The sequence below is a fragment of the Bidens hawaiensis genome, unplaced genomic scaffold (assembly GCF_021521415.1).
Source record: "Bidens hawaiensis isolate Kalapana, Puna unplaced genomic scaffold, B.hawaiensis_p1.1 tig00030858_1, whole genome shotgun sequence".
Classification (NCBI taxonomy): Eukaryota; Viridiplantae; Streptophyta; class Magnoliopsida; order Asterales; family Asteraceae; genus Bidens; species Bidens hawaiensis.
The window spans coordinates 44794-72262 of record NW_027495175.1 but is presented as its reverse complement, the minus strand read 5'-3'; the positions used below and the strand labels follow the sequence as shown (position 1 = coordinate 72262).

Below are 27469 nucleotides of genomic sequence, written 5' to 3'. Positions count from 1 at the left end.
CCACCAAACAGAAAAGGGGTTTTCTATTCATCATCTACCAGATACAAATATCTTATCCAGAATGCTTGAGTTTAATGTTTTATGTATAGAATATGCCAAATTGACAAATTGCCAAAAGCCAACCAGTGTCTGATAATGACTAAGTGTGGCTGTTCCAAGCCCGAGCTCGACTCATTTAATTAAAAGAGAACTCGTGTTCAGCTAGTTTCAAGCACTATTTTTAAAACTCGAACTCGGGTTGGGCGTAACTTTTGAAGCTCGTGCTTGGCTGGAATTATTCTATATAAATTTATAATTTTATATACATGTTTAAAATATACATTTATATTTAGGAAATATATTTTATTTAGTTATCATAATTTTATAAATAATAATATTTAATAAAAATTATATAAATAACTGGCTCGCGAGCCAACTCAAGCTCAGTTAGTGAAGCTTGAGCTCGAGTCATTTATTAAACAAACTTATGTTTAGTCTAGAGCTCGTTTGATAATGACTAAGTGTAGCCGAGCCAAGCCCGAGCTTGACACGCTTCAAGCACTATGTCTAAAACTCAAACTCGAGTCGGGAGTAATTTTTCAAGTTCATGCTCAGCTGCTTTCCTTACATACATGTCTAAAATATACAATCATATTTAGCAAATATAATTATTTAGTTATTTTTATCATAACTTTATATGAGCATAAATTATATATAATAAATAAAAAATTATATAAAAAAACAGACCCGTTTAGGCTCCCGAGATGGCTCAAGCTTGGGCCATTTTTAAGCCGTTTTAGCTCGGCAAAATTCGAGCTTTTTTCAAGCCGATCTCGAGTAGCTCCTAATTATCACTAACAATGCTAAATCACTGTCAATTAACATATTCATATGAAGCAAAACAAATCAAGATTACAAACCTGCCATGAATTCGATCTTTCGGCCAAAAACTTCGAAACCGCGGAACGATTAAACATATTATTATTATAGCCATCATAAAGAGACCCCAAATCATCCACCACATTATTATGAACCCCTCTCTCCACATAATAATCCCCAATTCCATTATTATTATTATTATCCGAAACCCTAAATTCCCCATCTCCATCGTCATCGTGCAGTCGATTCGTCATGAAATTAAGCAACTTGTTTCTCTCATTAACCTCTCTTTGTAACCCATCAACCCTAATTTCAAGATCTTCAACTTTCGCCCTCAAATTGGCAATCTCCTCCACGTTGTCATCGATTTGCCGGAGCAACCGCTTCTCCTCCTGCTGCCAGCTGTGCCGGTGGCTGGCGAAGATCTCGACGACTCTCGCGTTGGCCTTTGAGTCCTCTTTTCGCCGCGAGTAGAGCTGCTCGAGCTGGTCTTCGGCTTGTAAGAGCTTCTTGGAGAGTGATTCGTTGTGGGTTTGAAGGTATGGGATCAATGATAGAGATTGGTTTGGGAGGTGAGCTAAGAAGAGTGCGAAGCTTATGCCCAGATAGGAGGTAATAATAATATTATTTTTATTATCTTCTTGTTGTTGTGTAGTCATTTTGAGTGTGGGTTTTGTGTGTGGAATGGTGTGGGTTTAGGATGAAGAAGAAGAAGTAGAATCCATGGAGTGGAGTGAGATTATTTTTGTTTTTGTTAGGTATTGAAAGGTGTGGCAGGCTTTTAGGATGAGATGCCAATAAAGTAGGTGTAGAAGTAAAAGTGTTTTTTCTGTAGTGGTAGACTGATTGGTGTTTTATGTATTCACTTTGGAAAACCGAAGGACTTGATTCCATCAAGGTTTTTTATTTATGGGGGTTAAAAAGCATCCACGAAAAAGAGTCACGTTGTGTTAAAGTCTCGTTCTTTTAATGTTGTGTTGTGGTTCTCTTTAGCATTTGAGTCCCGTCATGTATTGAAACCCCTTTTTGCTGTTTGTTAATGTGTTGAAGTTCCTCCCTTAACCCAGCCGGACTTTAACGCCCCAACGCAGTATGCCAATCGTTAAAGTTGGTCAGTAAGCTTTTGAAGACACTTATGCAACCCACAACCGGGCTAGGTGTTTTTGGTGCATAAATGACACATGTCCAACCAGTCACTATCTTCCTACACTAGTTTCCTCTCAACTTCTTAATACCATGCGTAGTGGGGTGCTTCTCGCATAGCAGATAGAGGGAAATGGGTGGAAGATGATTGGTGGCTTCTTTTTGTTTTTTGTTTGTTTTTTTATGATAAAATATAATAATAAAATAATAATAAGGTAATGATTTGAAGAGGCATTTGCTGACAGTCGTTTGAGTCATGCAAAAACCTAATTAAACTATATAGACTTAGTAAGTAGTAAGTAGGGTATCGTATCCACGAGGAGCATGTGGTCAGTATTGCAAAGTCTGTTTGATTATATAATGTAAAGCTAATTAACTAAGGTGGGCAAACGATACCAAGCGAAAATTAAAAGATTGATTTAAAAAAATAATTAAGAAAAATGTAACCTCCACCGAATTTCAGGTTCTAGGTTTCACACAAAACTCGTTCGATTAATTAGACACCATATAGACATGGCGCTGGAAAGTTGGATAATTTAGGTGGTAATCAAAAACAGGTCTTTGTCATAAGATCTTTTATATTTCAATTACCCTATTTACTTGTGTGAATCAACCTACTCTATGTCACCCAACAAGCTACCAGGTTTTGTCATCAACCGAACAAGTTGTAAAGCAAGGATTACTAACACATGCAAATAGTTTCAATAAACCAACACATCAATATGTTCATACAACGCTGTCAATGTCAAAAACAAATCTAAACATGAATAAAACAAGTTTAATGTTTAACCTAAATGAACGTTCACCCAGAGCAAGTTACAACGAGATTAACCTTGCCTCATGATGATTATGGCTTCTTGATTTTGTGTCCTCAATCAGCGTGCACAACAGCCCAAGAGCGGCTGCTGCCTCCGTGGCTACTCCAATCAGCCCTCCAAACTTCTGTTCCTCTATTTCTTGTGAACCTAATACTTATTGAAGCCCATTCCAAAATTGTGTGCATACCATTTGAGCCCAGTTTGTCACATTCACTAAACGAGCCCATCTTTCTATTTCAATATAGAATACTATTCTTTTATTTTCCTTAATCTGCACATGCACACATACAATGCACTTGTATTTCCTTGTTCAACTCAATTTCGTACTGTACAAATAAAAGTCAAAACAATATATTAATCATTCTTTTATAGTGACAATTAAATAGAATGTGGCTACTTTCTTTTATTATTATTGTTGTTTATTAAACTCATATAGTCTACCATATATAAACGACTGAATATGATATATTCTAACAAATATTTATACTAAAAATGCAATATTATTAACAATTAGTCACAACCAAAAATGCAATATTATTAACTTATCAACTTCATTCGCTGCACCTCGCGTAACCAAAAAGCCCATATGGTAACATGACATCACATGATGTAAAACGCCCATATAGAAGCTCCATGCACTACACATGATATAATAACACAATTTCTTTCACCTCTCTCTTCTCTTCAAGTCACAATCACAAACTTGTTATTTTTATATATTCTTGTAGATAAACTAATCCTCACACTCTCTTCTTCATGTCACATCCTCTCTCTCCTCAAAAACACATATTGTGGTCGCTTTTGCCGGTTATTGTATTAGCTTAGCGGGAGTAAAAATTCCCAAAATGCTTCTTTGAATAAAAGAGATTCCTTTAATGTCTCTAAAATATCGAAATTCTAGTAATGTCTCCGTCTAAACGCGTCGTCATGCAGTGTTTTTTTACCTGTACTGGCGCGTTTGTCCCTCCAATCACAACACACCATTTGTCACCAAATGCTACGTCACGAATAGTTTGAAATCAAAATGAGATGTCATGACATGTTTGGTGTTCAGTAAGCAAGGCCAAATCTTTATGTCCCGACCTACTTTGTACTAAAGTTGGCGTTTAAATATCATAAAACAAATTGCTTAAACACATTCCAGCTACAGCTAAGACTCTTAAAACACAATAGTTTATAGAAAAAATACATTACTAAAAACAATTGTTCATGGCAGATACTTTTGCCTTCATCTTTTTAGCGTATACACGTGAATAATGTTGTTCGAGAATACACTATGGTGAAATGACTACACTCTCAATATACAACACATGCATTATTTATACAACTTGCTAGATATTGCTTCCTTTATCTTTTTGGCATATACACGTAAATAATGCAGACCATGAATACACTGTTGTGAAATGACTACACTCTTAATATACGACAACACATGTATTATTTAACACATGTATTATTTACTGTTGTAGTATGCTTCAATGTATTTGACTATTCATACGAGGTTTGAAAAGAACCATCAAACCATCATAAAAACTAAGTCATTTCAAATTGTAAATAAAAATAAAAAATATTAAAAACATACAACATTACATAAAAACAAGTTACTTGTGCCTATACCCATGCCCTAGCCGTCCACATGAACATGCTTATTCCCACCATCCTGTTGTGATTTGTACAACGGTTTATAAAACTTTGGCAGCGAAAGAAGAAATACATAATTTTTTAGAACCTTTTAAAATATCCAGCAATGGAACAATTTACAAGATACATGAAACCAAAAAATAAACATGCAAAACGATGTTTGATGGCTGTGATCTTTAAAACATAGTCGTTGATTGAGTTGATATCGTGAATGAATTCTGAGTCTTAACAATTAATATCGATATCAATATCTAGTAGTAAGGATCAAGGTATACTAGTCTTTAATTAATCCAATCTGTCAAGATATATATGTTCCAAACAAGCATGAGAGGCCCACGGTTGTGGTCTCTCGGTTGTGAGGTCTGAAATAGGGAACCAAAACCCCATTGTTCAAATCAAAAGCATTATTGTCTTTCATGTGCTTTTTAATGCTATTTGATATACATCTACTCTCTTTAGACAAGTAACATGAAATAGTAACCAATTCTGTTAAAACATTTCAAGTGATGGAAACTAGTTCCCACAAAATTAACCAAGTTGTTTGTTGCTATCAAGTAGAAAGCATACACATAAATCATAACATAAAAATATTTGCACTATATTTATATACTTGGTTGATATCTGTACATAAAAAAAGAAAAAATAGACCCGACAAATGTAATCCATTTAGTTCATAATAGAAACCCTTATGAGTTATTTTGGGTCTAAGTAAAATTGGGTCAGACTAAAAGAATGAAAAAGTTGAAATTGGTCATGACGTGACGCTCCAAAAGAAAAATAGATGAAATGGGTTAAGAAATGTTTATCCAGGCGCCGGCACACGTATCTATAGTAATGCATAGTTAACCATCATTTAAAAAAAAATATAATAATAATAATACAATCTAACCCATCTTGACCTAAAATCATTTTAGCATTTTATTTACATAACCCATACCCTTCTTGATCCAAACCCGACACCTTACCCAACCCATCCATCTTGTCAAAAATATAATAATATTAAATTTGGTATAAGATCGGTTACGATACCCACCAAATAACGGAAACCAAAATTTGCCATATAAAATGGTACCAAACGTACAAAGTGATTTGAAAACCTGGATGGAAAAAGTGAAAATGAAAACCACCATTAATATAATTCAAATTCACTCTTAACAAATTTGACATAAACCCATCCTCCGGCTTTTAAGCGTTTGCAATATGAGATTTGGATGATAAGCCAACGAGATTTATCTTTCTTATGCTTATGATGATCAAATGTGGTAATTCTGTTACTGTTTGATACAATTCATTTATTTCTGTTGCCATGAAATTTGAGATCCAAAGCTGTATATTCATTGGTTAATTTTATCAATTAGATGATTACAACTTTGTGTTTTAATTTAGGGCATTTGTATTATTGATCTTGTTGAGTGGTAATTAGGTCACTACACAACACTTTGTGTAAAAATACTAATGTACATTTTCATGAGAAAGAGCCGATTATCATTCACGTTACGCATTAATTTGTTTACAGTCTAACTTTAGGATTATACATCTTATATGTAACATAAATACAAATTCAACCAGTATAACAGATATTAAGGTGCAAATAAATATACATACACACAGCTATATGGTACATATGCTTATGTATTCAATACAATAAGTGACCCAAAGGTTATCATATTATCATAAAACATTATATCGTGTCCGAAAGCTATAACATATCATTTTCATTGTATTTTCTTATATGCTAGCTGTTGATGTTTGAACTTTAAATAATGCTTACTTATCAATGATCACTTATTTTTTCCTCAGATTTTAGCTCTTTTATACACAGCAGTTGATTTGTTTGATGAAACATGTCTCTTCTCAGAAGATTCATTCATAGAAAACCGCCAGATGGCTTGCTTGCGCTTGTTGACAGAATCTATGGTATTTTAAGTACCATTTTTACGCTTATCCTGAACTTCGCTACATTTTAATATTTATTTTCTTATTATTTTTAAAAACCTCTATATGCTAATTACTTGCAGTTTTTGATTCTTGCTTTTCAACTGAAGTTCTACCCGAGGGACTATACCAACTTTATTTACATGAAATTAGTAACGAGTTACACGAAGTGTTTCCTGAGTCATCTTTTCTTGCGTTTAACTTTCGAGAAGGTGAAAGAAGGAGCCGATTTTCAGAAATACTATGTAAATATGACATCACTGTCATGGACTATCCAAAACACTATGAGGGTTGTCCTCTATTACCGTTATCTCTCATCCATCATTTCCTGCATGTCTGTGAAAGCTGGCTTACTCATAACAATAATCAAAATGTCGTTTTGCTTCATTGCGAGAGAGGCGGTTGGCTAATTGTAGCATTTCTTTTAGCCAGTCTTTTGGTTTACAAAAAACTGCATACTGGAGAACGAAAAGCTCTTGAAATTGTTTGCAGAGAAGCTCCAAGAGGTTTATCTCATTTGCTGTCACCTTTAAACCCGTACCCGTCACAGCTTCGGTACCTACAATATATATCAAGAAGAAACTTATCTGAAGAGTGGCCCCCACCTGAAAGAGCTTTGTCTTTAGATTGTCTTATTCTCCGCGCTATTCCAAATTTTGATAACAAAAACGGTTGCAGACCGGTTATTAAAATATACGGCCGAAATCTTTTTAGCAAAGACGGGCTTTCGACACAAATGATATGTTCAACTCCTCGAAAAGGTAGAAATCTTCAGTATTACCATCAGGTAAGACTTCTGTTTTTTTTTCCGGTTTCTTTTTTGTTTCTTATAATAATTATTTGACATGATGCAGAGGCAGAATGATGCTATTAAGATTGATATTCAGTGTTTGGTGGAAGGTGATGTTGTACTAGAGTGTGTGCATTTAGACAGTGATTCTGAAAGAGAAGCTATGATGTTTCGCATAATGTTTAATACCGCGCTTATCAGATCAAATATTTTGATTCTTAATCGTGACAACCTGGACACTCTTTGGGACTCAAAGGCACGGTTTCCTAGAAATTTTCGAGTTGAGGTGAATCGTTATGTTTAGATTAAGAGAAAATTGCATAAAAAGGTAACCAAGTTTGGTCCAGTTCCTATAAAACTTGCCACGTTAGCGCCAAATGAAATATAAGTTGGACCAAAGCTGGTTACCTTCATATAAAACATAGCTTATATACCACTACTGTTCTGTATGCACTAGGTTCTTTTTGGAGATGTTGAGAATATTTCAACACCTAAAAGCCCAATTACAATGTTTAATGGAGAACAGAAAGGCGGATTGCCTATTGAAGCTTTCAACAAAGTTGAAGAACTCTTTAGTGGGATTGAACGGGGTGATGGTGGTGGTGATAGTACTGCTTTATGGCTTGTTAAACAACTGTCAAATTTGAATGATGCAAAAGAACTATCAATTCTGAGGGATACTAATAAAAGTACATATACTTCACCTTTAGGCTCTGAGGATGAAAATACTCCCTTCAGTGTTGCTGACAGTTTGGATTTTTTAACCGATACATCTACTCCGACTGCATCACCGGTTACTTTTTCTGATGAATCATCACCAGTTCAAGCTTCAGTTGAAGATGTTTCAACTGGTTTTCAGCCACCTTCACTAGCTGCTGCTCTGCCGTTGCCACCGCCTCCATTACCACCACTTTGTTTAAGTTCTAGTGATTCCAAGAGTCCACCGTCACCTTCAGCATCGCCTTCTCATCCGCCACCACCACCGCCTGATGCACCTTCTCCTCCACCTCTACCAGGTGTGCCACCGCCACTACCGCCTGGTGCACCTTCACCTCCACCTGCACCAGCTTTACTGCCACCACCGCCTGGTGCACCTTCTCCTCCACCTCCACCTCTTTGTGGTGTACCAGGCGGTGGTCCACCGCCACCTCCTGGGCCAATGGGCTCTAACGGGCTGCAGCAACTTAATCAATCCAGCGGACGCTTACGTCTTTCTGGTTCTCTGAATAGTGGAAGAGGTTCCAAGAAAACGACTTTAAAGCCGTTGCATTGGGTAAAAGTAACTAGAGCAGTGCAAGGGAGTTTATGGGCTGATCCTCAAAAACAAGAAGAGCGGTCAAGGTAATATCCCTATACCCGATACAGACCATGTATGTAACTAACAATAATAATAATATGCTGTTTTCTGAATGTTTTGTAGGGCTCCTGAAATTGATATATCCGAGCTTGAGAGTCTGTTTTCAGCTGCTTCTGTTTCAGACAATAGCGAAGGCGGAGCTCGTCGAGGTGCAAAAGTTAATAAACCTGAGAAAGTTCAACTGGTAAGTGGATTTAATGTTTATCAAATTGTAAACAATGATATTTCAAATGTAGTTATGGCTAATTCTTTTATCTTAAATTTGATTTTCAGGTTGATTTGCGCAGAGCATATAATTGCGAAATCATGCTTACAAAGATAAAGATTTCTTTGCCTGATATGCTTGTAAGTTCATACATCATGCAGACTTCAACTTCATGTTGGTCACATTATATTTTTCTTTTTTTTTTTTATATTTTTAAAAATAGTATTTAATTATTCAAAAGTTCATTCTCCTTAGAATGCCATTCTTGCGTTGGATACTTCTGCTTTGGATATAGATCAAATAGAGAGTCTTATCAAATTTTGTCCAACAAAAGAAGAAATGGACACATTAAAGGTACTATTTTATTAGTGTTCTCAATCAACAAAACATTATCTTTTCCTAACAATTTATGATTCATTTGTCCCAGAACTATACAGGAAACAAGGAAATGCTCGGAAAGTGTGAAATGGTATTTTACGCTATAAAGATTAAAAATTGCCCAGAAAATGATAATTACTTAATATTTATGTAACTCATTTCGGTCCATGACCTTTCAGTTTTTCATGGAGCTAATGAAGGTTCCACGTGTTGAGTCAAAACTTCGAGTATTTGCTTTCACAATTACCTTTACCAGTCAGGTATATATCCTTCCTATATTTTCTAACCATTTTCTAAACATTATTGTTAGTTTTTACGTGTCTATGCCTTCGGTTTAAAACTTTTTAGGTCAGTGATTTAAGAAGAAACCTGAGTGAAATCAATGATGCTACTAAAGAGGTGATCTGTTACCAAATTTGAACATATGTAATTTTTATTGGATTATAATAGTAATAATCACATGTATAATACAGGTCAAGGAATCTGCAAAGTTGCGACAAATAATGCAGACGGTTCTTACACTCGGAAATGCATTAAACCAGGGCACTGCTCGAGGTACAGTTAAAACTAACATCTGAAGTCATATAAACTTGTTTGGAGATTTTATAATTTGTGGTTCACGTCAATCGTTTCATGGTTCATACAAACAGATGAATGATTTTTGTTACAGGATCTGCCATTGGATTTAAACTGGACAGTCTTCTTAAATTATCTGATACGCGTGCAAGGAACAACAAGATGACTCTGATGCATTATTTATGCAAGGCGAGTTTTTTAAAGATTATGCGTATTATTCTTAGACACATATTTCTCAGTTTATAAATATTTCTATTTTGGTTTCGATTTCACTAGCTCCTTGCTGAGAAGCTGCCACAGTTGCTAGATTTTGACAAGGATTTGGGTCATTTGGAAGCCGCTTCCAAGGTATGTTGATATATTAAAATTTGGTCTGTTTCCGAGTTTTATATATTTTTATCCCTGATTTGTATTTAACCAAATTAAAAGATACAACTGAAGACATTGGCTGAAGAAATGCAAGCAGTGAGTAAAGGTCTTGAAAAGGTTGAGCAGGAACTCACTGCTTCCGAGAATGATGGTGATATATCTGCTGGCTTCCAAAAGGCGAGTTCTTCGTTTAAAAACAGATATTATATCAGAAAAGATATTAGAAAACAAGAGAATGCAGTATGTAACTAATGGGTATTTTGGTAAAAACAACACTTTTAGGCATTGAAGAGTTTTCTTGATACCGCTGAAGCTGAAGTGCGGGCCCTAATCTCCTTGTATACTGAAGTGGTGAGTTTTCGGTTTTCCAGTAGTGCCTAATATTCTTATAAGCATGGTGATGTTACTCACTTTTAAGAATATATGGTTTGCAGGGAAGAAATGCAGATTCACTTTCGCAGTATTTTGGAGAGGATCCTGTTCGATGCCCGTTCGAGCAAGGTTTGGTCTTGTTTTGATTTGTGTTATGTTTTATGCCTAACGAGTCAAATTGGTAAACATAAAAAAAGTGCTAGTTAAAGTGGAAATATTTAATCCATACTGTTTTTATAGTTCCGGTGTTTGTGAAAGATCTCATGTTCTTTTTGGGTTTGTATGCGCAGTAACACAAATTCTGGCAGTGTTTGCTAAAATGTTCAAGAAAGCACGTGACGAAAATAAACAGCAAGCAGATGCCGAAAAGAAAAGATTAGAGAAAGCTCTTAAAGAACAATCATCTGCCAAAAGGACTTCAAGGAAGGAAGCTGCTTATTCTCAGAAACACGATCCGTGATAAATCTGTCCATAAAAAAACGAGACGCGGGTAATTAAAATCAAGATATGACTCCCATAAAGTCAATAAGAGACCGTTGCAGTTGGTGAAGTGGTCTAGTTCTCCCTTGTATGTATAGAGATTTTTCATTGACATATAAACTTTGTACATAAAAGGATCAATCGACTTGGTTTGTTGAAACTTGCCAACTAGGCGATTAATATGAACCCCAAAAGAAAATCGGGTTAATGTTACAATGATATAGCCGGACTTTGTGCTTACAATGGTATTTTATTATGTTTGGTAATGATGTTTCATCAGTATCACTGAGCCATCTTAATGTCAACTTTAAATATAACCAATTTAAAATGAAAACTCTACAATATATAAAGTATGTTTGAGTGGGAGCAAGTTTAGAGCAGAGTATAGTGGTTTCAACTTTCAAGTAGCAATGTCATACTATTTGTAACACTGAAAGATACAAAAAAGATTCTTGCATTTTGTAATATATAACCGACTGTCAAAAGAGTTGACCTTTGTTGGTTTAATATTTAATTAAATGGCAAGCCATAATCAAACCATTCTATGCATGTAAACAAACAGAACGAACATGAACCGGGGTATGTTTATGTTTGTTCATTTAACTTTAATCGAACATGAACACGAACCTTATTTTTTGTTTATGTTTACTTTGCTTGATGTAGTTTATTTTAGACTATAGCCCATGGGTCCACACATATATGACTCCAGTGTTGTCCTGTTGTTTGCTTGTATAGTCAATAACTCCTCACTTTTACACAATGATTACTTACGCCTATAAACGAACCGAACGTTCGGTGAACTATTCGTGAACCGTTCGGCGGGAAGTTCGTTTATTTAATAAACGAACGAACATGAACAAAAAATCTGTGTTCGTTTAATTAATCGAACGAACATGAACACATGCTCCGTTCGTTCATTTATGTTCATGAACGTTCGTTTATGTCTGTTTATTTATGTTTGTTTATGTATTAATAGAACATAATTAAATATTATCTGGATAGGTCATCTGTATTTATTAATTTGTGTTCATTTAAGTGTTTTCATATAAGTTCATTTATATTTGTGTTCATTTACATTTGTTCATACATGTTCGTATATCTTTGTTCAGTTATGTTCGTTTAGATCTTAATAAAAAAAATAAATTTGATCTTAAACAAATAAACACAAATGTCCATTTTTAAATAAACGAGCATGAACATAAATATTTGTTCGATTAAGTGTCCGTGTTATTTTAAAGTTAAATGAACGAACACAAACACGCTCTTGTTTGTGTTCATTCGATTCGTTTACAGGTTTTTATTTTTCACATTGATGAATACATCGATCTTAATCTCCAGGCTCTGCCGATTTTATTTGTGTTCGTAAACCGTTCATGAACACATTAATTTCCTTAATGAACAAACACGAACATAAAATCTCGTTCGGTAAGTGTTCGTGAACCGTTCGTGAACACATTATTTGCTTAACAAACGAACATGAACAAGGCCTTGTTCATGTTCGTTCGGTTCGTTTACAGCCATAGATAACTTATTGTTTACCAGCATCAAAACTAGAGGTGGCAAATGCGTTGGGTTGGGTCAAACGGGTCATGGGTTGAAACGAGTCATTGGCCGAAACGGATTTGGATTAGAATAGGTTAGGGTCAGAACGGGTCAACTAAAAAAAGGGTTGTTTTGGTTTAGGTCGGAACGGGTTTCGGGTTTATTTATTATATTTTTTAATGAGGATAACGACGGAAACATTTTAGCTTATTTAGATTTTTTGTTTTTTTATTTATATTTTGAGTTATGATTTTTTTATTATTTTTTTGAGTTTTTTTCCTAGGGGTTTTCTATTAAAATAAAAAACCCTTCAAAAAAATAAAAAAATCATAAGTCAAAAACAAAAAAAGTAAAAAAAAACAAAAATGTTTCCTCCATTGTCCTCGTTCAAAAAAAGAAAAAAAACCTACCGAGAAATTTAACCGAAACCGAAAAAATCAACGAAAATGAAACAAAAAGCCAAAACCGAACCACATCAATCGAAATCGAAAAAACCGATCAAAACAAAACTAAAAAGTTTGAAACCGAACATAATAGAAACCGAAAAAACGGACAAAAATGAAACAAAAAACCAAAAATGAGTCCGAAATCTACCAAAAAAAAAACAAAATAAACCAAAACCCAACCCGTCTCGTGTGAAAACTCGCGTTGGCTTGAAACCTAAACCGAACCCGTTCCAATCTGAACACGTTTCGTGCCGAAACCTCTCTCGTACGGAAACCCATTCCGATCCGAAACCTGCCACATTTCGTTATGACACTAACCCATATCGACCCATTTATTTGAATTTGTCGACCAATTTTGACCCGAAAATAACAAAATGGAATTTAAGTGAGCCATTTTGACCCACTGAGTTAAAATCTTTAACCCAAACCAACCCATTTAATTTCTAAAACAACCCAAATTGACCCATTTAAAATTGTTTAGGTCAAGATTGTCACCCCTAATCAAAACCGAACATACTAATTTACCAAAAATCAATTTAAAATCATATGTGGCCAAAATAGGCTTTAATAAGACTATTAAGGGGGAAGGGAGTGCTCCTCTATGAAGTGTTTTAAAAACCGGTTCAAACTAGGGGTTGAATCGGTTAAACCGAATTTCGCACAGCAGGCCTGCATTTTGAGCCCGATTTGCAAGAACATCGTATAGGCGGTTTTTTCTAAAATACCAGTTTTTACCGGCAAACCGGTTTTAAGTCCGAGAAATTTTTGATATTTAGGGTCCATATATTATAAAATTACTTGTAACTCAATAATTAACATTCAAACGTGTAAACTTTAGTACTAATTTTAAAATTGAGTGCTTTTGTATTATTTTTTTAATATGGATTAACTTTTAGATTATTTTTTGTTATGGAATTATTTACTTTTAGGTTATTTTTGGACTTGAAGTTGCATTTATAGAAAATTATTCAACCGGTTGGACCTTTCGGTATAACTCGGTTCAACCGGTTGTATCATTTTTTAGCTCAATCCGATACGAGTAAAAAACCGGTTTTTAAAACATTGCTCTCATGTATCTTATATTGTCATGTCATTTACATTCTTAAGTAGAGGTGGGCAAATAAAACGGTTGACCGAACCCACCGAAAATTGAACCGAAACCGAACCGGTTTGAAACCGATTATGTAGAAACCGGTTTGGAACCGATTGAAACCGTAGGTTTGGAACCGGTTTGTAATTTTCTCCACTAAAACCGGTTCCAAACCGGTTAACCGAACCGAAACTAGCCAAAACCGGTCAAAACCCGAACCGAAACCGATCGTACCATGGTAAAAAACCGGTTTCAACCCGAACCGAAACTTATCATAAACCGGTTTTGACTTTTGTTGACCAAACCGAACCGGTTTTAACCCAAACTGATTTTGAGTTTTAAACCGGTTCTCTATTCTTAAGTAGCCTAAAACACTTTATTTACACGCAACACTTCTACCCTAAATCATTTTTTTATTTTGCTTTTAAATAGACAAAAATAAACAATAAAAACCCAAACACAAACAATAAAAAATTATTTTATCGGGCTAAAGTAAACTATGAATTAATACAAGAAATTTGGTCTTATATCGAAAGTAACATGAGCTTATATTAAAAGTCCATCCAATAAAGTATATATTGAGGCCTTTAGATTTAACTATAACTAGAACTTAGAACCTTTGTCTGGAGTGTGTTGTTCAGATTGTAAGTGAAATTGAAATAATAACCAAACATATTGCACTGAAATTAATGAGAAACCCTAGAGAGAGATACAATAACTAAAGTAGTGTACGTAGATGATATACATGATAACAGTTGTCAGATACTAATGAAAAGTTATATGGGACTAAAAGTGACAACATAGTTATTCACATGGGTAGAAGATGCATATAGCTAACTGTTACTGTAGGCAAACGTTTGCTTTTATATATAGGTAAATACTGTTTGTTTATCAACATTTTAATCTAGTTTTTACGATAATTACATATGTCAATTTGAGTCATCCGGGTTAAGTAATTGGTTTCAGTCAATTTAAGGGATTGAGAGAGAGATACGATGGTGAGGGAGGGAGGGAGGGTGCCAACGTATGTGGAATCAAGAGAACTGGCATTATACATGGTTAATCGAAGACCGAAGAAAGAGATTGATGACGGCTGTAGGTAAACCTAGGCAGTTGATACCATATAAAATACTTTCAACCAAAACCAATTATTCACATTGATTGAGTTTAGAATAAATACAAAGTGAGTTCCAAAATTACAGTGGAAGTTTACAACAAACAAAATAGGGAAAGCTTTAACATAATCTTATCTAAAAATATGAGCTAGTTTGAAATTCAAGTTGGTGATGCAGTTGGGAAACCATTCATAGTGGATAGGTTGAAGGTTGTTTGAGTTGGAAATGATTTGTCTTGTAAAGTAATCTATTTGTTTCAAAGAGTTTGTTCTACAACATGGCAAAGCTGTTAGGGCGCGTTCTTGTCATGGACTTTTTTTAAATGATTTAAAATTGGAATTGGAATGGAATGTTTGAGAATCTCTATCATGTGTTTGGTTGGTTAATATGTATTGGAATTGGAATTGGAATTGGTTTCGCGCTGACACGAGTTTTCGCACCAGACAGGTTGGGTTTCAGTTTCCTTTGTTTCTTATTGAACGTTTTCGGAGCACTGGACGGGTTGAGTTTCGGTTTCTTTTGTTTGTTTTTGGTCGGTTACGGATTCGTTTTCGGCCTTTTGTTTCGTTGTGGTCGGTTTTTTCAGTTTCATTTCTGTTCGGTTTCAATTTTTTTGTTTCGTTTTGATCGATTTTTTCGGTTTCCATCAATTCGGTTCAGTTTTGGTTTGTGTTTCGTTTTCGTCAACTTTCGGTTTCGGCTCATTTTTCAGGGTTTTTTTTTTTAAGAACGAGGGCAAAGGTGGAAATGTTTTAGTTTTTTTTACATTTTTCGTTTTTTATTTATATTTGAGTTATGATTTTTTTATTAATTTTTTTGAATTTTTTTGGAGGGGCTTTTATTGTTAATAAGAAAATCCTTTATTTTCCATAACAACCATTTCAAATAGGCGGGATTTTAAAATCCCATGAAATATGGGATTTGATGGGATTTAGTTTCCATTCCCATTCTTTCATTTAATGAAACGAACATATCAATTCATGGGATTTAAAATCTCATTCCTTATAATTCCTTCCAAATTCTTGAAACGAACAGGACCTTAAAAAAAATTGTTCAAAGCTTGCTTCATCGAACCTTCTGTAGTGCCATGTAAGCAATGAGACGATAACCTATCAACACCGTCGCAATAAACAACGAATCAAAGGGTAAATTATAAGTCCCACTGATTTTAACGGCTGAAAAATCTGCACTACGACAGCGGACGCCTTTTGAACATTCGTAAAAATTATTCTCATCGTACTTTAACCACACTATAAAAGGTGGGATTTATTGTATGTAATACCCTCCAACAATAAGGAAAACGTGTGTTGCAAGCGACGCCAAAGTTGTGGATTGTTTGAGATTCATAAGAATGCCACCACTGGCCTTGGGCTACAAGGACCATGTAGAGGACCGCAAGTAGGGATAGGATGAAAGTGGTTGGGTCAGGTTTGAGCCCACCCGACCATCCAATAAAAGATGAAGGTGGTAGGGCTAGTTCGAGTGGCAAGTCGTACATTCTGGAAGATCTTTCTCTTTTATAAGCATTCTTCCTTCTTGTGGTAAAGTAAAAACCGCATTATATAGCTGGTAAAACCCCAAAAAAAAAAAAATTAAGAAGAAAAAAATAATTGCTATCTGCAAGAAAAGAATCAATTAAACAGTGTATTAGCATTAGGCTAGAAACATATCAGTGTTAAAAAAAAACTGATTTAACCGTGATTGCCTAATATAACCGTTTATAGAGAAATGATCAGAAGTTGGGTGACATGTCATCAGGTTTTTTGTTTGTTTTAATTATTTACTAGGTTAGTAACTCGTGTATCACATGCTGAAAAATGATATTATATTAATAAAAAAATGTTTATATATTCGATACAAGTTATATGTGAAATCAAACATGAAGCATATGTCATAGCATATTAAACAATTATAATTATTTAAAAAAATCCATAATGCCAAACAATTTAGTAAGGTATAACAGTTTCTCATAAATGAAATTATATATTACACCAAATATAATAGTGACAAAGGATTAAAACCTAATTTGTTCATAAAGGAAATAATTCACTGGAAAAAGTTTTCATTGGATTTGAAAATACCGGTTGTTTTAACAAACTTGTTTTGAACCAATATGAACCCGAATCGCTTATACAAATTAACATAGAACTAAAAATACATGAATAATGAATCTGACTTTTAAGTTAAAAAAATATTATACTTTAAAATAACCCATTCCGACTCAAACCTATTATGATCATAACTCTTTTTTACCCGTCTGTTTTGACCCGAACTAATTTGATACTCTTTTAAAACAACTTGTTTGGCATGAACTTATTTTACTCAAAAAAACAATTGACCTAAACTTGTTTTGAACCAAACATAAACCCGACCCGCCTGTTTAAATCAATATAGAACTAAGAAAACATAAATAATGAATTTTATTTTTAAGTTAGAAAATACTATGATTCAACACGATTCGACCCGAATTTATTCGAATCATAACCCTTTTTGGCACGCATGTTTCGACCAAATCAATTTGATATTCTTTTAAAGCAACCCATTTCAAGCCGAACACTTTCCGTTCATAACCTATTTCGAGCCGAACTAATTTTACTAAAAAACCATTGACCTTAACTAAATAAAAGCCTGATTTGCCCGTTTAAATTAAAATAAAAACTAAGAATACATGAATAATAAATTTATCTTTGTTTATATATATAAACGTTTATGTAGCATTGTAGCCTTTGCATTTGCTTTTTAGAGTCATGCAAAGCAAGATGTTGAATCTTATACATACACACACGCATAAAATAACCATGACCATCTTTTAATTGAAATTGGTCAAGTTTGCTAACTCACATATAGAGAAATGACCTTAGTCACAACACCATTGGTTATTTCGTTCACTGACTATGAGCGAATTGGTTTTGTCCATTACAGGTTAATCATAACTGTATAAAAAAAGTTAGAAAGAAACTTTGAAATAAACATATAAAGTAGTATAATGGCAAATTATTTGGCAAATTTTATGAACTGTTTAATAGCGAACCGTATTCTTGAACCTAAAATATATCAAGATCTATAATTTATTTTCAACTAAGCTCCAATTTTCTATACCCAAATATAGTCAACTTGTATCAGACACTTTTAACCCGTAAATTCGTAGTACCTCTGTTAAAAAAAATTAGCTAATTGATCAAGCTGTTGAAACCAGTCATTCTTTCTTAGGTAATACCTTAATTAAGATAATTAAAAACTGTTAATAATATAATTTTAAGAAAGTTATAACTGGTTTATTGAGGTAATGAATATTAAATAGTAATAAATGCATTAGCTGTTATATCATTTAACATAATTAAAAAATTAGTTAATTAAGTGGAATATATATAAATGAAAATTAATTACTTGGCATCATATGTGGATGACGTATTTAAAGGCCATGTATAAAATATATTTTGTTTTAATATATTAGTTAAATGCAAGTTAATTAAGTACGTGATTACATGAGATAACTGGTTTAAGGTACTAACATATGGAGAAAAGTCAACATGGTCAAAAGTTACAGACGCATTAGCTGGCATGCATGTCAGAAATATTAAATTAATATGTAATAAAATAATAATAAAAAAAGAAATGATGTGGTGGCGATACATGACTTGCTCCCATCATTTTTATTTTACCAACCACAGAGGAAGGGTAGTAAAGCTACATGCGGATCCCTAATTCGACCCACGAATTGTCAATAAACATTCGCAAGAGGAACATGTGGACCAGAACACTTGCAGTCAACAAGACTAGCAAAAGTCACCCGCGGTTCATGAGACACGCTTTGCGAACCTCTATCGTAACCCGCGGATTACCAATGATCTTCCGCGGGAGGAGCTCGAGAGCAACATAAGGGACTCATCACACGTATGATCCCCATGTGATATGGAAGAACAGTTGTAACAAACTATTTCTAGAAGATTCCCCCGGCACCCCCTGATAGCGACATCGACCAATGGAAAGATGACATCTGGACACATAATGGCCATCCCTCGACGTGCACAGATAATGGCGGTCCCATAAACGGATCCAGGCTGTCACTTCTAATAAAGGCTCGACACGTGTCCATTCAGGTGAAGGAGGAATATTATGATAGTGACAACTCCACCAATTATCTTTCCCCATATTCGGCTATAAATACCAACTCCATCTACTTCAGGTATTCATTCACTCCCACACGCCTTACGCAATTACTAGTATTCTTATCGATTATTCCGATCAATACAGTTACTTATTCTCACGCCGGAGGGTGGTTACGGGAAGACCCCCATCGTGTTCTTCCCGTGAAGAGACTCACGGTGTTTTGTTTTGCAGGCAGATAGCTTGGATCTAGCTTCGTTGTTATTCAGTAGACTCACATCTGGGGTAAACGTAGGTTCAAACTATCCAGTTCAGGCTTGTGTTTCTTCACCAACACACATTTCCGCGGACGTGAACTGGCTCACAAGAAGTCCCTCTACGCTGTACTCATGGAACCACCATGTGATGTTCCGTGTGCATGGTGCTGAAGTGGTCAAGCCCCTCTCACACTCACACCCCATTACTTGGCCTTAGTATGAAAATGAAGGAATGTTACAAGTTAAAAGTGGTGTAAAAGGTTAAAAGAGTTTGGGTGGTGACACATTATTTCACATTTAACTATATCTCACATATTATTATCTCATTAAGTTTTCTTGTTTTTTATGGGACCTTACGCTAAATTATTTTTTTTTTCTTTTTTTATTATGAAACTTTAACTTTCATCTTTTAAAAACCAAAGTTAACTTCTTAGTACCGCTAGACTAGAAGCGCTTTGAATCATTTGTAGTTTGTATTTTGAACTCCAAGATATGTTTTCATATTTTGGACTAAAAGCCCGAGATTCGATAATTATTTATTTATGCTTTGTTTTTCTAAATTTTAATAACTTAATTTGTCCGAATCAACACGCATTGTTCAAATTTAGTTTCAAAACTTCAAATCCAAATCCTAATTCAAATAACTCGACAACTAACTTTTGATGAACAACCCTACATTAAAATTAAAAAATTTAAATTATATATTGTCACACATTAAAAATTGTATACGGACATACAATCTTTAAAATCAACCAATTCAATATAGGAATTGATTAGTAAACAAAGGCTGCCCAAATTAATTTTAACATGCCTGATAAATACAAAAAAAAAAAATGACTTGAAAATTGGAGGGATGGTGACTCCACAAATACAAATGCACATGTTATCATGTCTGAAAAAATACAAAATAACTGACAGATAATTCGTACATAAATCCAAGACCATTTGTCATCATGATCCTAGGACACAAATTCGAAATGTGTTCTCTCATTTAATAATTGTACACTTGTGGGTGAAAACTAGAGATTGTTATCAATACCCCATTTCCTTCTTTACTTATTGATGATGATACAAACATCCCACGAAATTACCAGCGCGGTTGCTGCTGCTGCTGCTGATGATGATACCACAAATGCTTCACAGGTTAGCCTTTCATCTGTCTTCATTTTATCTGCTGCTGCTGATGATGATATTGATGACGCTCAAAACTTTTGGTTTAGTCTGTGTACGCATTTGTTGATGTAGCTAAAGTTTGTTGTTTCGTGATGCAACACCACATAAATCTTATCATAACTGGATCTTGCTATAACACTGACCTGTTAACCACACACCACTGACGCATCATAAAGGCCGTATACATATCTATAAAGGGTCATACGGGGTCATGCGAAGTGTCTTAATGACACATCATTCGTGCCATAATGTTTATACGAGCTGTATGAGTTAGTGTTCTTCTAAATCATACAGGCCGAGTAATATGTTGGAGTGACACAGAAACTAGTGATATGACATTTTTGTGTAGACTCGTATTAAGATTGGGGGTGGTGTATCTATATTAGCTCGTTTCTACAATATAGCGATAGAACTTCATAATTTGGAAGATCTTTTCATGATTTGACCGGTTTGCAGGGTGATAAAATTGTGAAGGAACCCAGAAATGCAATAAAAAGTTCTCAAATAAACACACATCATGCGGATTTATCCCTCAACATACCAAAAAAACATGCACATTTCGGTCCTGTTATTTCATCCGATGGTGAGACCTCCTCACGTGGCTTTTTCAAAGGTTTAAGCTTTAAGAAGAAAACTCCTGGTGATGGTGAAAAAAGTCCTCTTCTGGATCATGCAGTTCAGCCCGAAAGCCCTCTCGTCACCAAGATTAAGTCCATATTTTATGGGAATCGTTCTGCATCTCTTCCGGTCAAACACGGGTCAAACTGGTCCCCTTCGAGCCCTACACCTGTTTCAGCTAGGACATATAGTGAGCAACAAAAATCTAAGGTATCTTATTCCTACCTGTTGGATGCGCGTTTCGAATGTTGTTTATTGTCATTTATAGAATATTTATTGTCATTGTACTTGAAAGTGTAATATAATCAAATGTTTGAGTTATTAATTATTTAAGTCCAAAATAATCATACTAACAGAAACAGAATATGTTGATCCAACCATTTAAAAATGACTCTTTGGTTGTCTTTCAAGCAGATAAAGGCAGCGAAACCTTCTGTTTCAAGGTCCCTCACTATGCCCTCACGGAACATTGTTATTGTAAGATCAATCTCATTTGCAGCGCGTAAAGATCATGATCAAATTGATAGTGATGATGGTACATAAAGACTTTCATGTTGTAACTACAATTAATTTTAGTGTGTTACTTAATTTTAACATAATTCAGATATAATATTTTTGTGTTTATAGATCAAATCAGGTCCGTTGAAGTGGAAAATGATGAGGAGATTGCTGTGGAAGAAGCAATTTGCAGGGTATGTATGGATACATGTGATGAAGGAAATCAATTTAAGTTAGCATGCTGCTGCAAAGGTGCACTTGAACTTATGCATGAAAAATGTGTAGTTAAATGGTTTAGTATCAAAGGAGACAAAATCTGTGATGTTTGTGGTAGAGAAGTCACAAACTTACCTGTTATTTTGTTTCGTAAGCGTAGTTATGCTCAACTACCAGCCATAAGTGCGCCAAATCAACAAGGTTTGGATCCAAGAACCATAAGGTGCATAAGTTCTCAACTTTAATGTATTTATTTTTAGTTATACTTCTGTTGTTCTCTTTAGTTTTGAATCTTATATGTTTTTGCAGTGCCTGGCAGGATATTGTGCGCCTAGTTTTGATTAGTACAATATGCTACTTCTTTCTCATCGAGCAGCTTCTGGTGAGTTTTTTTTCGTCCCAAATCCGATGATATCTGACCAGTTTTATCTAAATATATCTTTTGTTTGTGTTCAACTTTGAAAGTTAGAAATGTGATACTTATAACAAAAATGTCAGATCATTGAATTTTGTGTTTGTTCTTATAATTTTAATTTTTTGTATCCGAATTTGCAGGTCGATGAGCTGAAAACTCAAGCTGTTGTGATTGCTGCGCCTTTCGCTTTTACATTTGGTATTTTATCATCTACGTTTGCGGTTGTGCTAGGTATAATCTGTTTTAAAGTTTCATGTTAAATTATATATATAGACGGTCAATTAAACATAGAACCAATTTTAAGTAGAGGTACAAGAACCGTAAAAACACTTGCACTTGTTGCTTTATATGTGGTACATAAGGCGATTATGTAACTGCATAATTGCGTCTCTTTCTCTCTGCCCACTATATTTTTAAAGCATTAGATCTAAACATTTCTTGTGGTTATGTTTCTCTCTCCCCACTATATGTTTTTCGGGTTTCGTGTTTTTCGGGTTTCAAAGTTTTAAATCTAGACTCGAAACCCAACCCAAATCTCTAATGGTTTTTTCGGGTTCAGGTTCAGGTTTTTTCAGGTTGGGTTAATTTGGTTTCGGGTATCTAAGAAAAAAAAACTTACTTCGCAGAAAAACAACTTTGATTTATAGCTAGAATATCGTAATCGATTAAACCATACTCGATTAAACAGTTAAGTCAAACATAATATACCATAATCGAGCATGATATGAACCTACTAATCGATTAAATAGTCTCAAAAATCATTTAAACTATACTCGATTAAGCTGAATATACATAATCATATAAACCATACTCGATTAATTAGACTACTAAGTCCAAATGATATAATGCTTAAATTGTGTATACTATATTTTTATGATTTTGTGTGTTATTGTTTTCTTCTTATTTCTCCATGTCTATACGATCAGATTACGTAGGTTTGTTGGTCCCAAATCCCATCATGGTCATATTTTCTTAAAAGTCTTATGATCATTTAGTTATTTAGAATTTTTATGATAACCTTTTATAATTTGAAATGCTACTATAGTCTTTTATTACCATAATCAATCGATTGCAATCAAATAGAATATACCATAATAAAACCGGTGAATAAATCAGCCTAGCTAAAAAATTGTAATCGATTAAACAAAATATACCAAAATCTTGTTACAACATTGTTTCAATTACAGCAATTAGAGAGTATATTTGGAGATACGCAGTTCTTGAATTTGCACTTGTTGCTATGCTTCTGCATGCATTCTATTCGTGGGTACGTTAATTACACGATTTAAACGTAATCTAGACGTGTGCTTAGTAAAACCATCAACAGTTTGACTTTGTATGTTGCAGCTTCAGTTGAAGGCAACATATGCAGTAATGGTGTCTTCGGTTTTAGGGTTCGGATTGGCTATGACTCTAAATGCTTTGTATATTCGTTACACCGTTTGGCGGCTTCAACGTCTTCAAGATTACAACATCCTCAATTGATTTAGAGAAATATTTTAAACTTGTATCCGTGTCGGCTGAGATTATTGAAGAGTTAATGAGTTTGTAAGTTTTGATCAGTTTCTTTGTATTTTATGAAAAGATTGCCGGCTATATGATTGAAATACATGATGAATTATGTTTTAAAAAAGGTACACTTGTATGTTGCTTAATTTGTGTGTTGGATTGGATTGTGGTAATTGTTCAAATGTGATCCTCAAGGGAATCAGATGACTTCCAATTCTGATAAAATGATAGACTGAAGTAACATGATTTAATGACTTCTAAAATTAGTTTAAATAATGATAAAAGGTTACTTGATGAAAATAAATTACAGATGCCATACATTATGTGTAAGTGTATTACGTGCTTCGATTATAGTAGTTATCTACTTAAAATTGGTTATATATTGAACAATTGTATATATTTTTTTTTGAACGGTTATAAAGTTTTTTTTTCTTTTTGAGTGGCTGATATTCCTACTTTTACTCTACATCTCATAATCTTTTGGTTAAAAGTCATATTAGTGGTTAAAATAATTACACACACATATATATATATATACACACACATACTAATACACATTATATATATATATATATATCAATATAACACATGGTATATATCTATATTTACATATACACAGTGGCGGATCTAGACATAAATCTCAGGGGTAACGTTTAATTTTTTTTTACCATATTTCATACAATGTAAACGAAACAAAAGTAGAAACACGATAATAAATATAATTAAACACATTGGTGCAAATTTCTCCTCTTCGGTTTTTGAAAGTTGGAATCGAGTCATTGCACCCTCTTTTTTTTATCAAGCGTTTCTTTTTCGACCGCACAAATTAAATCATTGTTCAAATACTCATCACCAATTTGCTTGCGCAAACCCGCATTGATAAGCTTCATTTTAGAAAAACATATTTCAACAGTTGTGGTTGCAATCGGTAAAACCAACACTAGTTTCAATATTCGATAAACCAAAGAAAAAGTGGTGTGCTTTTCTGTTTCCACCATTACACGAGCAAGGTCACACATTCCACTCAATCTTGCAAATTTATCTTTTTCCTTTAAAATGTAATAAAAGGTCGTATGATCACCTGAAATACACCTCTTTCTTCATACTAAAATCATTCGGATACATCTCCAAAAATGTCACTATTTTAGATATGTTAAACTTGGAAAACAAATCTCATAGACTTAACCGGATATATTTTATAACAAACTAGTTGAGACCTCACAAAATCTATTTCCAAGTTCTTGAATTTGCACATCCAAAACCGTATTAAAAGCTTCAACCTCAAAATGATGATTCTGTTGAATTTGTTTCTGTTTGATGTTACTCGTTCAAACAAAAGAAAAAAAAGGTTAATGGTTTTTATTGGCTTTAGGCTATAAACTTTGTTTAGGCTTTATATGATTTGAACTTTTAAAAAATGATTATTCCGTTGAGCCTATTTCTATTTGATGTTTCTCGTTCATACAAAAGAAAAAAGGTTAATGTTTTTTTTTTATTAACTTTGTTTAGGCTTTATTTGATTTAAACTTTTAAATTGGTTGGGCTTTAAACAAATAGGGGTAACAAAATATTTTTTCCAGGGGTAACGAAATACGAAACCGACCCAAAATGGAAAAAAATTACACTATCGACGAGAAGTTTAAGGGTATCAGACGCTACCCCTAATTATACTATACATCCGCCACTACATATACACACGTGTGTGTTTATGGAGTAAAGCAATGTATAACTAAAACTAGACAAGAAAATATTACTTACTTGAGAAATCCAATGGCGGCCAATATTTTAAATTGTTCTACACAGTACCAAGTTATGTGCTTACATATATGGATCTTTTTGTTGAAACAACGTGAGAATTTGCTAATTATTCTTTTAAGGAGTTTCCTTTTAAATACTTTTAATATAATTAAAGTGCCATTTTTTTAGATAAGGTAATTCGTATATGAGACCCCCCCCCCCTTCCCTTTAATGTGTTACACAAAAGTTCGTTGCACTAGGAATTCGATATGTAAAATAAAATGTTATTATAAATAATCAAGTAAAAGTTACAAAAATAGTCATGTCAACATCTCTCAAAGGATATAATAAATAATCAAATAAAGGCTATAAAAATAGTCATGGCATGTCTACAAGGATATCGTTGCATGTTTAATACAGATGAAAACCGCAAAATGAATACCGATATTGTTCTCAATAATGCCGCACCGGTGCCAATGTTTTTTAGTTTGTATTGGTTCGGTTCATAATGATACCGGTATGAAACCAGTATTTGATATAGTTTACGAATCTTAAAAAATGTTTTATTTCAAACTAGTATTTTACCCGGCGTGTTGCGCCGGGGTAGGTCAGTCAAACCTGGGTGGAGGCAAAATCCAAGCATTGTCGGTCCCAGGTGAAAAGATGGTAAGTCAACGCGAATTCGGTCGGTTTCGGTTACGTGTGTTATTGTACTGAGACTAAAACCAAAAATCGAACAAAAAAAATAATAAAAAATGAGGGTGGACCAATGGGTGGCGTCGGTCGGTAAAACTCAAACGTTGATAAACGTGACTATTGTTGTTCCCGGACGTTGAGGCGGTGAGTCTATGGATATTCAGTCGGTTTCCGTCACGTTCGTATGATACCGGAACTAAAACAAAACGGTTGGTAACCCGTTTGTTTGTAAAACCCGAGCGTTATCGATCCCGAATACGGAATAGTGAGTCGACACAAATAACCTCTTAATTGTTAATTTATAAAAAAAAACAAAAAAAAGGTAAATTACTTGGACCAATCACACGCTACAAGTGGACCAATTATCCCGGCCGTTGGTAAATCCCAAACGATGTCGGTCTCGAGCGTGTGGCGGTGTGTCAAGGCGAATTAACTCGATTTTGGTTACGCCAGTTACAGTAATGGAACTATATAAAAAGGTCAGTAAAAATACCCAGTCGTTTGTAAAACCCAAATGTTGTTGGTCCCGGGCGTAATAATAGTTAGTCAACGCGTATAACCATTTTAATAATTATCACTTTAAAAACAAAAAACAAAAAAAAAATGAATTAATTGACCAAATCAAATTTTGCCAAGTGGACCAATCGTTAAAGAGCGTCACTAAAGTTCTTTTTTATACTATAGAATAATACAACTTCATTTTAATAATGTTTATATTGAAATATTAAGAACACTAGGTTACATCCTGTGTTACACATGGACGAAAAATATATAAAACTTCGCATATGTGTGTGTATGTGCAAAAGCGCGCGCGTGTGTGTTACATCTATTTTAACGAATTGTAAACGTCAGATAATCTAGCATTATTATTATAAGGTATCGCATTGTTACTTTAATTAAAAGAACCCAACATACAACGATAAATAGAGAAAAATAACAATTTAAAACATAATTCTAAGCTATGCCACATATTTTTAACTTACACAATGAAACAAAAAGACATATTAGTTAAAACTTCATCATCATTGAAGTCATATGTTATAAACTATGAAACATAAACATATAGATGTTATAACATAAGTTGTGTGTTACAAAAACTATTTTTATTGAAATTATAAAACATTTAAG

At 34.1% G+C, this 27469-nt stretch overlaps 2 protein-coding genes across 2 annotated transcripts; both read left to right on the top strand.

The window, feature by feature from the left end:
* The first annotated feature begins 6282 nt into the window (after positions 1–6282).
* Positions 6283–10996, top strand: LOC143581310 (formin-like protein 14). The gene is made up of 17 exons (XM_077064135.1): positions 6283–6377; positions 6479–7182; positions 7250–7471; positions 7643–8526; positions 8606–8726; positions 8816–8887; positions 9003–9101; positions 9175–9216; positions 9305–9385; positions 9474–9524; positions 9599–9680; positions 9796–9890; positions 9978–10049; positions 10131–10247; positions 10353–10421; positions 10505–10571; positions 10733–10996. The coding sequence occupies exons 1-17, from the start codon at positions 6305–6307 to the stop codon at positions 10900–10902; spliced, it is 3021 nt and encodes a 1006-aa protein (XP_076920250.1). The 5' UTR covers positions 6283–6304; the 3' UTR covers positions 10903–10996.
* A 9359-nt stretch (positions 10997–20355) lies between these two features.
* LOC143581314 (uncharacterized) lies at positions 20356–24053 on the top strand. Its single transcript, XM_077064137.1, has 8 exons — positions 20356–20622; positions 21109–21480; positions 21685–21805; positions 21898–22207; positions 22294–22366; positions 22540–22630; positions 23587–23666; positions 23747–24053. Exons 1-8 carry the CDS (start codon positions 20542–20544, stop codon positions 23882–23884), a joined length of 1266 nt encoding a protein of 421 aa, XP_076920252.1. The 5' UTR covers positions 20356–20541; the 3' UTR covers positions 23885–24053.
* The last annotated feature ends 3416 nt before the right edge of the window (positions 24054–27469 follow it).

Coding starts and splice junctions, on each gene's coding strand:
- LOC143581314 (XM_077064137.1), top strand. CDS start 20,542: ATGATGATACAAACATCCCACGAAATTACCAGCGCGGTTGCTGCTGCT. Junction 21,806..21,897: donor TCAAATTGATAGTGATGATG/GTACATAAAGAC, acceptor TTGTGTTTATAG/ATCAAATCAGGTCCGTTGAA. Junction 22,208..22,293: donor TTGGATCCAAGAACCATAAG/GTGCATAAGTTC, acceptor ATGTTTTTGCAG/TGCCTGGCAGGATATTGTGC.
- LOC143581310 (XM_077064135.1), top strand. CDS start 6,305: ATGTCTCTTCTCAGAAGATTCATTCATAGAAAACCGCCAGATGGCTTG. Junction 8,888..9,002: donor TTTCTTTGCCTGATATGCTT/GTAAGTTCATAC, acceptor CATTCTCCTTAG/AATGCCATTCTTGCGTTGGA. Junction 9,386..9,473: donor CAATTACCTTTACCAGTCAG/GTATATATCCTT, acceptor AAAACTTTTTAG/GTCAGTGATTTAAGAAGAAA.